This window comes from Etheostoma cragini, chromosome 14 (genome assembly GCF_013103735.1).
Source record: "Etheostoma cragini isolate CJK2018 chromosome 14, CSU_Ecrag_1.0, whole genome shotgun sequence".
NCBI classification, from domain to species: Eukaryota; Metazoa; Chordata; class Actinopteri; order Perciformes; family Percidae; genus Etheostoma; species Etheostoma cragini.
The window spans coordinates 214106-227624 of NC_048420.1; the positions used below are offsets into that span (position 1 = coordinate 214106).

Consider the following 13519-nt stretch of genomic DNA (forward strand, 5'->3'; position numbering starts at 1 on the left):
GTACATATTGGGAGTACATTTTATTCTGGGAGACATGCAACTCATCTAAAGTTAACAAAGTGTTAATGTGCACAGCAGCCGACAGCAGCTCAGTTCGGCCCTCTGCTCTGTTCTCAGGAATCCTTTTCTCATTAATTTGACCTTGTTTCAACAACCCTTCCACTAATAACCCTCCTTTTCCAAGTTTGTAAGCGTGTGGACGCACCAGAGACACAAAATACCACCCCAGATCCCAGAAAAAGAGATTTTTTCGTAATGTGGGCACTTTAAGGACCCGTTACACAAGCATACTTACTGCAAGACCAACTTTGATGAATGTAATAATACTCAAATGTGCAGTGTTGACCATCTGTCTTAATCAGGCTTCTTTTGAGGGAACTACGAGCTGGAGACACTAAATCCACTTCTACATGTACCCATGCTCTGCAAAACCAAATGGTTTACAGGCAGCAATGGACCAGGGGTCCATGGGTGGAGCCCCATAATAACATGTCAGAGATTATCATGAGATTATAGATGTTTAAATTATTTTTCCACCATTATTTAGCACTTTGGGACTTTATTCTGTCTAATATTGTAACTATATATTGTCTTGTCTTTCATCTTTCTTTTTCACTGTGGTTTAGAGTATGATGTCACTTCCTCGCTTTGTCCTGTATATTTATTGTTCGTATCTCAGTTGTGGTAAGTCACTCTGAAGAAGGCCTGTGTGCCGCGGTGCGTTGATGGGTATTTTAAACTCTTTGCTGCACATCAATAAAGCCTTTTTCAAAACCTTTTTCTTTAACAAGACCGTCTTGGTTTTCATGCTGTTCTGATGCTATTTGATCTTCGCTGCAGCCAAGAGAACCGTGTTAGACTTTTTTAACCACCATTAAAAAGAAGCGCTCCTTTTCTCTGTCCTCCCACAACATTGTGTTGTTTTGGGCTTTAACAGACGCTGTGGAGGAAGGTCTCAGAAAGGAACTAGTTCTGGTGGAACATGTGTACGTTCAGAAGTAGTTTTATTTGTCAACAGAAAACTCTGATTGGACAGATAGTCTAGCTAGCTGTCTGGATTTACCCTGCAGAGATCTGAGGACCAGGTAACCATAGTCCTCAGATTGGACAGATAGTCTAGCTAACTGTATGGATTTACCCTGCAGAGATCTGAGGACCAGGTCACCGTAGTCCTCAGATTGGACAGATAGTCTAGCTAGCTGTATGGATTTACCCTGCAGAGATCTGGGGACCAGGTAACCGTAGTCCTCAGAAATCCACCTGAGGTTAGAACGCCAACACAGAGACAGCGGAAGGTAACAGACATCAGGCGTAATTTTCAGCAGCACCGGCGCAAAGTGGAACTCGTGGATATAGGCTAACATCGAACCATCTCTGGCAAGTCATTCATTCAGTGAATCAGAATCTGAAAAGGAAAAACATACCGGTTGTCTCACCAGTTACCTTGATGCTGTGCCTGTGGGCGGCGTCCATGACGACAGGAACCAGGTCCTCTGTGGGCTCGCCGTGGTCGTCTGCCACTCCGGGGGGGTACCAGGACAACACCAGCACCCCTACAACACCACAGCATGGGGAGGAAGTCTGCTCTGAGTACAGTCAGCCCTTGGGTATAGGCTGGACAAAATACCAATATCGTATCCACATCCAGACATTATGAGACTAGATTGCGGCTGAGATTTTGGATATTGTTATATGACATAAGTGTTATCTTTCCCTGGTTTAAAGCCCTGCCCTTCAGTAAACTGGTGTCATTGTCTGAACTTATCAGACTGTTCCAGCCGTTCTATTATCACATCCTTTACTTAGGTAAACAGACCAATACCACACTGTCAGAGCCGGTATCGAAAAGGTTACTTTAAGTAAAAGTATCATCAGGAAAATGTACTTAGAGTATTAAAAGTAAAAGTACTGTAAGCAGATCTCTCCCATTATAGAAAGTGTGAAGGATCCAAGCAGCTGTGTGTTTAATGGTCTCATCATCTCGGCTGGACTTGTAGGCCGTTATATTGTTGCTAGGTTACTTTATAATAAAACATCAGACTTTATAAACAACAATAGTAAATGTGCTGTATTTATATATATCCATACAGCTGTATATATATCTAGGCATAGAGTTATACATGGAGTTACCTGCTGCAGCCGCCTCTATCTGGGCCATGTGAGCCTCCAGAACCGTCGGGTCCCTGGAGCTGTAGGCTCCCAGCTCCGGGTAGAAGCTCGAGGCGATATCCTCCGGAGGTGTGTGCCTTCCCTGGGCGTGACTGGCTGCGATCTTGGGGTCCCAGTGTGGCACAAGCACATGATCCCAGTGGATGTACTTGTTATCCATGCTGGGAGAGCCGTACCACAGGTAGTAGAAGATGTGGACATCGTAGAATATGCTGTATTCACGGTCCGATCTGGTGAACACCACCTTAGTGTCGCTGCTGCTGCTGCCAGTGTGGAACTGGCCCGGCGACACCTGCGCCACGTCTCTCCCGTCCAGCCGCCTCCGGTCTGACTTCTCCATGGGGAAGGCTATGCCTATGCCGGGGGCAAGGTCCGAGAAGCCGTCGCTGGGCTTGAGCGTCCTGAGCCCCATCATGGCCCCGAAAATAAACAGCGTGAAGAGGAACAGCGCCACGAGCGCTTTCCTGCGGAGCCGAGTCATCGTCGCTGTCCACGGTGCTGAACGCAGCTTCCTCTGAGTCAGCGCGGGGGGGGGGGGGGGGGGGGGGGGGGGGGGGGACGTGGTCGGCGACCTTATTTCAGAACCGAATAGCAGTGGAGCTATTTCAGTTGCTTAATTGAAGTAATGAAACGCATCGCATGTCATCAATTTTCGATTGCTTTTCTAAAATTTGGAATGACAGCTTGAGAGGATCTGGACTGTGGATCTGACGGGCCAATCCAAACAGGAGAACCGAAATCGAAAGCATCAGGACGGCATCAAACTTTACCACACGGCGGTGGCTGGAAACGGCAGAACAAGACAACGTGGGCATGAAAAACATGCAGGGACACAATATGGATGTTATTCAGCATATAGCCTTGCTTTGTCCAGAAACTAGTCGGGTGTAGTCATGAACATTATCATACCTAACTGTAATTTAATTAAATAGGCCTATTTCTTTTATCCCCCCTGGTAACTGTACTAGGTTTCCCTTTCCTTTTTTAGTGATTTCGTTCGTTCCAGTTCCTCCCCCGACGCCAGCTGTAGCCCATCAGCGGGTTGCAGCGTGCAGACCGGCTGTCATCGAGCAAAGCAGTCTCATTTCCCGTCCATCATCCCCGCCGTCCTGGACGCCTCCTGCGCGGCGACGCTCCAACAGATCGCCTCCTGGTCGCGTCCGCGCGGCCGTGACGAGGATGAGGAGCACGTCACCATCCTTTCCCCTTCCACAGAAAACGTGTGAAACATCGATTTCATCAGACAGCAGCTCCCCTCAGTGTCTGTACAGGAAGCAGAAAAAAACACGTCTGGTTACGTGGCCGTGAGGTATCTAAATCCAGATGGCCGTCAGCCTCTCTTCTCTTCTCTTCTCTTCCTGTCATCCCCTCTTTATAACAATGGAACACGAGCTTCTGTTCTGTTGCTAGAAGCAGCCCCCCATCAGAGAAACCGTCTGGTTTTTAACTGAATGTTCAGGCTGGACGAGAGAACAAAACATTTGCTTCTGTGGTGCGAGCAGGAGGGGGGGTGGGATTAATCCCCAACCAGAAAGACTAGTATGAGGGGTGATTAGTGCCTCAAGAGAAACAGGTGGAGCCTGAGAGTACCACTCAGCGGCACATTCACTCTTCCCATTTATTTCTATGGGAGCAGCCGTGGAATGCATTCTGGGAGTGTTGCCGGGACGTTGGAGAAGCGCGATCATTGAGTCGCCCGCTCCTCATTTGCATAAAGTTGAATCCAGGCTACTTTATGCAAATGAGGAGGAGGAGCTCAGCTTTCGCCTCTCGTAAACAAAAATTAAAACACAGATTCAGCAGGTCCATAGTCCAGGTCTCGAGTCAAATGTTTTCAGAAAGACATTTAGTAGTTTTCGTGAAATAGAAGAACGTTGTCCAGTTGCCATGTTGGTCTGTTTTGAAATCCAAAAGTAGACCAGCCCCGGATGATGTGTTCATCCAATCAGGTGCAGCCTTGTAGGAGAGTGGAGCCGGTTTTCTTTGCTGGTTTCTTCCTGGGTTGCTCCCATTGCCACTGGAAATTTCCCCAGATCCCTGTCCCCATCCTCTTTTTCTGTGTTGTCTTTCTAACCTGCCGCTGATTTCAGAGGACTATGGTTACCTGGTCCTCAGGTCTCTGCAGGGTAAATCTAGACAGCTAACTAGACTATCTGTCTAATCAGAGGACTATAGTTACCTGTTCCTCAGGTCTCTGCAAGGTAAATCCAGACAGCTAGCTAGACTATCTGTCCAATCTGAGGACTATGGTTACCTGGTCCTCAGATCTCTGCATGGTAAATCCAGACAACTAGCTAGACTATCTGTCCAATCTGAGTTTTCTGTTGACGACTAAAACTACTTCTGAACGTACACATGTTCCACTAGAACTAGTTCCTGAGACTGTTTAGCAGAGACACCATTGCACCGTTAGGAGCATAGCAACGCCCACGATGATTGTGATTGGTTTAAAGAGATGCCATTAAAGCGGAGCACGTTTTCCTCCCATCCAGGAATGCTGGGTGGACTGGTCAGACCCTCCTCCGCAGCGCTGTGGAAGAAGGTCTGGCAATGCGAGACTCTTGGTCCGTGAAGAGAAACTGATACCCACCAGTGGCGAGCCCACTAGCGTGTAATGCTGGGAAGCGAGGCGATCCCTCGTGGGGGATGTGGATATGTAAACGACGTGTATCTGGGAGTGTTTCCGTTGGGATTCATCCCTCTTAACATAAGGTTTCTTTGTGGCCTACAGAAACCATACCATGTGGTGGTACCACTTTGTTTTGCTGGTCTCTCATTATCGCAATTTGTTTCGCATTTTTGTCTTGTTTCTTTGTCACACCTCTAGTGTGTCACGGCCTCAAAGTGAGATATTGCTTTCATAAAGCGCTTACAGAATATGGTAATATGAAAGTCCCAGTCATGTTCTAATTTAAGCATTTATTTTTTAATATATGTGACAATACAATGCCTCAAACCTTTGCTTGTTGATGCATGTTTTAACCCAACCTTTGGCCTGCACTGTGGCACTGATCACCCCTCATACAGACTGGTTGAGTTTGGTGGGAGGCTGTGAGGCCTTTTTCCTCACACAGCTTTGAGTGAACTACAGCAATGACATAACATGACAGCACACATCCTGACAGAATTCATGTCATACACTATACTATGAAAAGAATGATATAGTCACATTTTGTAATAGTAACTGATGCTCAATCTCTGTTGATTGTGCCAAAACATACCTTTAACACTTACCTGATCATTTCTGCTCGGCAGACCCATTTACATCATCAATAATAACTTGTGGTTATTTCTGAAGAGATGTGTGTTTGGTGATCTATTGTATGTATTTGCTATGTGCGATGCATGCATTGTTCTTTGGCTTCAGTCTGAATCAGTATGATGTTGTTGTGGTCTCGGGTCCTCTCAGAGAAGAAATGCTTGAGGTGACATCTAGTGGCAAAGATGAAACATTGCATTTTCCCCCTTCATGCATGTTGGTGCAGCTCTCACTAGGCCTAGTGCACTGAGGCTGGGGGGGAGCGTCTTTGAGAGCACATAAAGTTAATAAAACAAATCCAGTCACAATAAACTCAACACAGACAAATACCACAGAGTACTATGGAAGAGGATTAGGGCCAGTTCTGAGTTCTGAGTTTTGAGTTCTGAGTTCTGAGTTCTGAGGTCAGAGTTCTGAGGTCAGAGTTCTGAGGTCAGAGTTCTGAGGAGGCATGTATTCACATGTGGCCCTAATCCTCTTCCGTAGAATACAAACAAATACAATTATAAATGAATAAAGATAAAATGACAAATAAAGTCACATTAAACTAAACTCAGGCAAATACCACAAAATACAGACGATCCCAGTACAAGTGTAACACTTTGAGACTTTTCTCAAAGTGCCCATATTATTGGTTTTTGATCCGGTGTATTGATTGATTTCCCTCCGGAGGAGGGGGGAAAGGTGAGCTGACAGGCTCCCCCCCACCTCTGCAACACACAGGAATCATTCAAGTGTGTTTGAAACCACACATCTTTACATTCACACATTAATACTGTCGTCCTATTGGTCCTTTCATATGTGAAACACATTCACATGTTTATTATTAATAATAATAACAATAATAATAATAATAACACCTTTCATACACTTATATGCAGCTCAATGTGCTTAACACTGTGGGATTGAAACTAAATACAATAATTAAAGAAAAAGCAACACAACAACATCCATAAGAGAATCAGAAGAGAATACTAAAGAATAGAAAAGGCCCCGAGAGAGAGAAGGAAGCTGAAAACACCAAGCACATGAACCAAATGCCAGGCTGAACGGGAAGGTCTTAACACAGCTGCAGTTTCTGACACAGGCGGGCAGGGAGTTCTAGTCTCGGGGGGTAGAAGCTCAAAGCAACCAGATCAAATGCCAGAGTTGGATGATCTGAGGGCTCCTGTTGGCTCATGAGGAATCACGAGGTTAGGATGTTTAAAGGTGCTGAATCCTAAGAGCTTTACATGTTAATAAAATGATCTTAAAATCAATTCTAAAAGAGATGGGTAGCCAGTGTAAGGCAGCACAACAGGAGTAATCTCCGACTTTTTGGTTAAAAGCTCGCAGCTTATAATGTTTCAGCCTTAAAAGCTCTACAAATGAGTGTGTGTACACCTAGTGTGTACCTGTGGACCCAAATGCGTCCAACAAGTTTCAAACCCCGTTTTAGTCATGGACACGGAGCGTGAGGTTTGGCCCCCTGTCAATGGCGTCGTATAACTCGTGAAACCTCCAGCAGCGGCCAGTGTAATTCCTACTTTGTCTCAGAATTATACCCAGTAACGTGATGTCAAACAGCAGCATGTTTTTTTGATAACATTCAATCAGGAGAGACTTTGTTGTACATGTGCAAAGATTTATTGTAGTATGCATGATATCAAATGTACAGAGTTTGTGGTCCGTCTCCCTCACCCCCCCAGACTTTTCTTAAAACAACGTTGATTTCTTACAGACTTGTGGCTTCCACAGGAACAGTTTTCACTTTTAGGGGACGATTCCATACTTTAAGGGACGGGTGGAAACCCGTCACTAAGAGACACGTCAACACAAGTCCCTTCCCGAGACCGTTTAGCAGAGGCACCGTGGCTGCAGCAAGATGATTGTGATTGGTTTAAAGAAGTGCCAATGAACCAGTGAAGGTTTTTCTCCCTGTGCATCCCTGATGCTGTGTGGTCCACTCAGACCCTCCTCTGCAGTGCTGTGGAGGAAAGTCTGGCAGAGCAGGACTAGGAAAGAGAGGTCCACATTGAGACCCCTAGCAGCAGAAATGGCGCAAAGTAAGAATTTTCTCGCCTGCTTTTACCGAGGTGCAACTTTTCGATCACAGTAAGTGACATAACAGCCTGTGTGTGTGTGTGGGTATTGATCCAGCGATGGATCAATACACTTGTTGAACAAGGACGGACCGAGGCTTTGTTCCCACAAGCCCCTGCAGGTGACCCTGGCTGGCCTGTTTTGCTGTGCAGCAGCCGGGGGGGCCTGTCCATTTCCATGGTGACTGTCAGAGGACTCTGGCTGGACCATTAGACCCGCACAAGGATGGACCTGGTGTCCAACCTTATTTTATAGAGCAAATTGAATATTGAATTGAATAAGTAAGGCTCCCCTAAAAGAAGAATCACAGGTGGTTTTACAGAGTTTTTAATTTGAAACATTTTAAAGTGCAGTTTTCTTTTGCTTCGTGTTTATTGCGCCATTTCATATATCACGATGACGCTAAAAATAAATGATACATTTTGCAGCCCAACTTTGAATTGAATTGAACAAATCTCCTCCCCACCTCTACATTTAATATTAGGAATTTTAATTTAAATTTTTCTTCTGAAATACACACACACACGCACACTCACACTTATTCACAGCTGTAGCTCATTATCGCTGTACATATGTAATGTGTGTGTGTGTGTGTGTGTGTGTGTGTGTATGTCATTACAGGAAGTTCCATGACTCAGTAGTGACGAGAGCAGGTTTGTAGTGCTGTCCGGCTGCTTGAAAGCAACTGATGACTTATTAATGACTCCAACGGGCCACCGTATCTCTTTTCACCGCCTGTAACAGGTGGATGTGAATCACCTCCGCAGAGACAATGCTAGGTAGCTGCATTTCATCTGCAACAAATATGACTCATCCTGAAAGAATCCTAGCATCCGTTGTCTGAACACCACCTGTTAGTTTGTCGAGTCGGCCTGGAGGAGGCTACATGCACGCAGCACTGATGTACACACGCTGCTCATCCAAGAACATCCAGGACCAGGATTTCCTCCGATGACCCAACGTAAGTCTATCACTTCTTCACACTGTGTCGTGGTAGTGTGTTAGATGTCAGGAAATGATGTGGTCAGAGAGATGCCCTTACCTTTCTGTTTAAAAAAAACAGTAGAGTACATTTGAAGTGGTCCGTGACCTCTTGTTGTAATTTAAACATTCATTTCAAGTATTTCACTAATTCAGTCATAATCAATTATCCATTTAAGATGTTCTGAAAAGGCCCAAAATGAAGCCCTAAAACACATTAACTTCAAAAAGCCCTTGAAGACCAAATTCAGCAGACTTTAATTGAAATATGACTTTCCCCTAAATTTACACAAGCAACATGTTGTTATTGTTATACATTATCGTTCATCAAGTTAAGGTGTTAGTCAGTGATGAAGTGGTTGATATAAAAAACTATGACCTTTGAATTAATAACTAGTCAGTATTAAGGTGTTTATTTAGGTCACCCGGAGGAATGAAGGAATGAATGGATGATAATATACATATGAATGGGTATAATGGGTTTTCATCATGATGTACATTCTAAACAGGCTGTTCTCGATATTCAGAACTTTACAGCTTTTTTATTGTTAAAAGACACACTGGAGTCACATGTCCAAATCTTAAACTCCAGTCTACACAGCAGCAGTTCATGTAGACCAGACTCTAACTCAAGTCTACACAGCAGCAGGTCATGTAGACCAGACTCTAACTCCAGTCTACACAGCAGGAGTTCATGTAGACCAGACTCTAACTCCAGTCTACACAGCAGGAGTTCATGTAGACCAGACTCTAACTCCAGTCTACACAGCAGCAGTTCATGTAGACCTCATTATCATGTACAGTATTTGGCTACGTTCATAAACTATGCCATTTACGTGGCTCGTAGTAACAGAAGGACAGTCTACTCTAAAAAGCTCCTTGTGCTTTGGAACAAGTATGTTTTATTCTTTTTTATTTGTTCCTAGAGATTAAAACGTGGATTAGAATTATGAAAATGGAACGGAAACACCATGGTGTGTGTGTGTGTGTGTGTGTGTGTGTGTATTTTGGAAGAGGGGGGGACAAAACATCCAAGCCCTGATTGGTCGTTTTGTCAAATGCTTTGGCTCCATCTTATTGGACATGTGGGATTTATCACGTGGACTTGACCAAAAAGATGTGTGTGCATGTGTGTTTGTGTGTGTGTGTGTGTGTGTGTGTGTGGTGGGGGTTAACAGAGGTAGGAGGGTCAAGCGGGGGGAGGGGGGGGGGTGTAGAAGAGAGCATGAAGCTGGGAGAAGGCATTCTTTCTCCTGAAGGATTACTCTCACACACATGCACGTGCACGGATGTCCAGCATGCATTCCCCTTATTTGCTGTGATCTTTCGGGGACCGGACGGAGCTGACTCCGCCAGCCGCAGGAGGCGGAGGACGCTCCGCACCATGGCAGCAGGTATGCTGGTGCTCTGAAAGTAGGAAGGAAGGTTGAATAGAAAAGAGGCCAAAAGGAGGGCAGCCGATGCATTGTCTCCTTCTTTCCTCTCTGGGGGGCTGGGTGCTTGGCCATTCACACAGCTCTCTCCAGAAGTGCTGGCAGGACTCGGGCCTGGGGGGACGGCTGGCTTTGGGTTGATGTGGAGGTAGAATGGAGATGGACTTTGGCGCTTTTATGTGTTTTAATGTTGTCAGAAGAGATGGAAGATTAATTTTATTTGGTTAGTTTGTGTGTATTTGCACATGCATGTTTTAATGCTCTGTTATTGCAAACAAATGTGATAATTGATATAAATATTGTTATTAATCATACACATATGATACATATCGTATTAGATCATAAATAGTGAACAAAATACTGAATTTATTATAATCAACATTATTTATTGCTGAAGTCACATGAATAATAATTAGTGAAGAGAGACCACTTTTTTGTTATTTTAAACAAGCTCATTAAGGATGTCCGTGCCCTGGTAATAGAGCAGAGAAGAAGAAAAGTAAGGTGAAAGGCGGAAAAGAATCAATTAAAAAAGCAAAATGCAAAAAATCTAAATGTTTTCTTTGCTTTTATGATAGTAGCCTACTTGAAAAATTATATTTTGGACTTTGTTTGGACAAAACAAGTGTAATTTGAACTTGGCATCTTGAGCTTTGGGAAATTGTACAGCGCATTTTTCAAAAAAATTTTGCCATTTTATTCTATAGAGTAAACACTTTATTGATAATCATGTAAAGAATCTGCAAATAAATTGATTATGAAATGAAATTAGCCGTGGCCCTATTACAATGTAGACCTACCCCCCCAATCCAATCTTATTCCCCCCCCGACTGTGTACCCCTGTCTCCTGTGTGTGCAGCACGCTGCCTGCAGATCCAGGAGCAGGACGCAGCTCTGTCCCGGGGCAGCGGCCGCTAAAGGGGTTCAACATGTGGACGGGCTTCGGCTTCCTGTCCATGAGGGGCCGGGACGGAGCAGCTCTGGAGCCGCCGCTGGACGTCTTTGTCCACCAGGTGAGGCGCTGCTGCGTGTCCCGTCTGTCTGTACACATTTCACCCAGAGATCTTCAACAAGCGCTCCGGGATCCCTAGAGGTCCTCACAGTTACTGCAAATATACTCAGCAAAAACAGAAGCATCATGTCACTTCAAACTGCTTTTATATTTTAAGCAAACTTAACATCTGTGTAAATATTTTAAAACAACTAAGACACAGACTGAACAGTTTTTACAGACAAGACTAACAGCAATGGAATAATGTGTCCCTGAACAAAAGGGGGGGGGGGCAAAATCAAAAGTAGTCACAGTGTTCTAAAAAAGGTGCTGAGTATTAACAAATATGAATCTAATATAAATCTAATCAAAAAATCTATTTGTGAAAAAACTCATTACTGATAACAGAGGTAGTCACCAAGGCAGCCATCCACAGATGAGATCATTTAAAGGATTCACCGTGCTTTTAATTCAGCGTTTACCATCAAAACATGATTTATAAAATCATGCCAAAAATTGTTATTTTGATTTCTTAGTATTCTATGCAATAACAAGGATGTCTAAAAGCTTTAGGACGTCCTACACATTATTGTAGGCCAAGTTTTATTTGCAACTTAAAATATAATATATATGCTGTAGCTTAGCTTTTAGCTAATTAGTATTCTTGCATTGCCAGACCTTCCTCCACAGCGCTGCAGAGGAGGGTCTGGATAGTCCCCTCAGCATTCCTGGATAGAAGAAAAACCTGCTCTGGTTTATTGGCATTTATTTAAACCAATCACAATCATCTTGGGAGGGGCTAAGCTCCGGACAGAGCCACGGTGCCTCAGTCTCAGGAAGGAACTTGTTCTGGTGGAACGGATTTACCCTGCAGATATCTGAGGACCAGGTAACCATAGTCCTCAGATTGGACAGATAGTCTAGCTGTCTGGATTTACCCTGCAGAGATCTGAGGACCAGGTAACCATAGTCCTCAGATTGGACAGATATGAATGTTGTGTGTTGAATATGAGTGTTTGTGTCAAAATATAGAAATAAAATAGAAGATACACATATTAAACTGATTGTACTGATATTAAAGTCAGCCGCGGAAGAGTCACCCCCACTCACCTCACCACCCAGGACAGCTTTGTGCTGTGGAACCTCAAAGGTGTCGAGCTAAAGCATTTGTATTTGAAAGGGGTTAGAGGCTAAAGCAGAGATAAAAACCAGCCCTGCTTCCTGTTAGAAAGTCATTAAAGCGTTGGGGAGCCCACCCAACTCTGAGTTTCAGTCACACCTCCCATGTGGAGCTAGTTGGCTCAGGCAGCGTCTGAGGTTACTGTAAATCATGATGAAAGAGAGGGGATGAGGGCCCTGCACATGCTTGTTTCAGCCTTCAGCAAAGCGATGGTTGAATTTGTTGTGCAGAGGTTTGATCTGTTTGGGAGATAGTAGTCCATGTTGTTATCATATATAATTCAAAATTGTTAGAAAAGCAAAGCTTGGGGAGTGACTTTTTGAGCGTGTGCCCCAGTATACAGAGGCTCAGTCCTTCGGTTGGGACCTGCAGTCCAACCTGCTCACTTCCCCTTTCGCTCCCACTTTCCTGACTTAAAGCTTTAGTGCTCAGTATGTTCTGCAGAGTTAGTTCTGGTAGCAAATGATACAATATGCAGTCAGCCAAGCCGGGTTGACTGATATACACCTGTAAACACGCAGACCCAACGCCCCACAGCTGTAACGTTCAACAGTCGTGAAACAAAAAGAACGGGATGAACGGAGATAGATTCTACCCAACATAAAAAAACGGCGTGTTCTCTAACAGCTGCGTGACCAGAGACGTTACCAACCCCGGGGTAATCTTGGAGATGTATTTAAAAGATGGAGACAGCTTAGAGCCCAAAAGGATGCTGAAGTGGATAATTACCTCCTGAGCAGGTAGCTAAACATTAGCTTCAGGCTAATTTATCACAGCTACAAGAGACGTTCTAAGTCATTTCAACATTTGTGTATTCTGTCATATCCCATCCCTGTGTCAAGTTATTGTTTTGCGTTAGATTCACATTTTATTGTTGTTTTTCCATTTATTGTTTTATTTTGAAAGGTTTGAAGTGTTGTCTTGTTTGAGTTCCTGTTTATTATCCTACCTATCTACGTGTGTTGCACCTGTGTCTCACTGTCTCCCCTGTCTTGTGTATTTAAGCTCAGTCTTCCCGTCCCCCCAGTGTTCAGCCTTCGGGCGTTTCCCCGTGTTATTCAGACTTCCTGTTGTTTCCCTGGGTTTTGACCATTGTCTGTATTTTTGGATTTCCCTTTGCCTGCCGATGTGGACATTGTTGCTTTTTACGAGTTGTGTGTTGTGGCTCCATCCTTCTGCATGAGTGATATCGTCACATTGAATATATAGCTAGGGTACCTGAGCTGGTTACTCGGCAAAACAATTGAGACACAGCCAGCGAAGTGATCCCGACTGGTCCTGGCTAACCTAATTCTAACCTAGCTAACCCTGCTAACTGCTAACGTTACCAGAGGAGCAGGCCAGCGGGCCACGGCTGTTTACAACGTGTAGCCTGTTCAGCGGCTGTACCCGACAACATTTAGTTATTTAAGCCAAGGGGAGGT

General features: G+C 44.4%; 1 protein-coding gene and 1 pseudogene across 1 annotated transcript in view; one reads left to right on the top strand and one right to left on the bottom strand.

The window, feature by feature from the left end:
- Window positions 1-3687, bottom strand: part of si:ch211-30b16.2 (glycoprotein endo-alpha-1,2-mannosidase-like protein) — a 14559-nt gene extending 10872 nt beyond the window's left edge. The window contains exons 1-2 of the mRNA XM_034891905.1: window positions 2131-3687; window positions 1444-1553 (exon numbers count right to left, since the gene is read on the bottom strand). Of these exons, the coding sequence (XP_034747796.1) occupies window positions 1444-1553; window positions 2131-2650 (630 nt within the window). The 5' untranslated portion in view covers window positions 2651-3687. The remainder of the gene's footprint in view (window positions 1-1443; window positions 1554-2130) is intronic.
- A 6188-nt stretch (window positions 3688-9875) lies between these two features.
- Window positions 9876-13519, top strand: part of LOC117957148 — a 9987-nt pseudogene continuing 6343 nt past the window's right edge.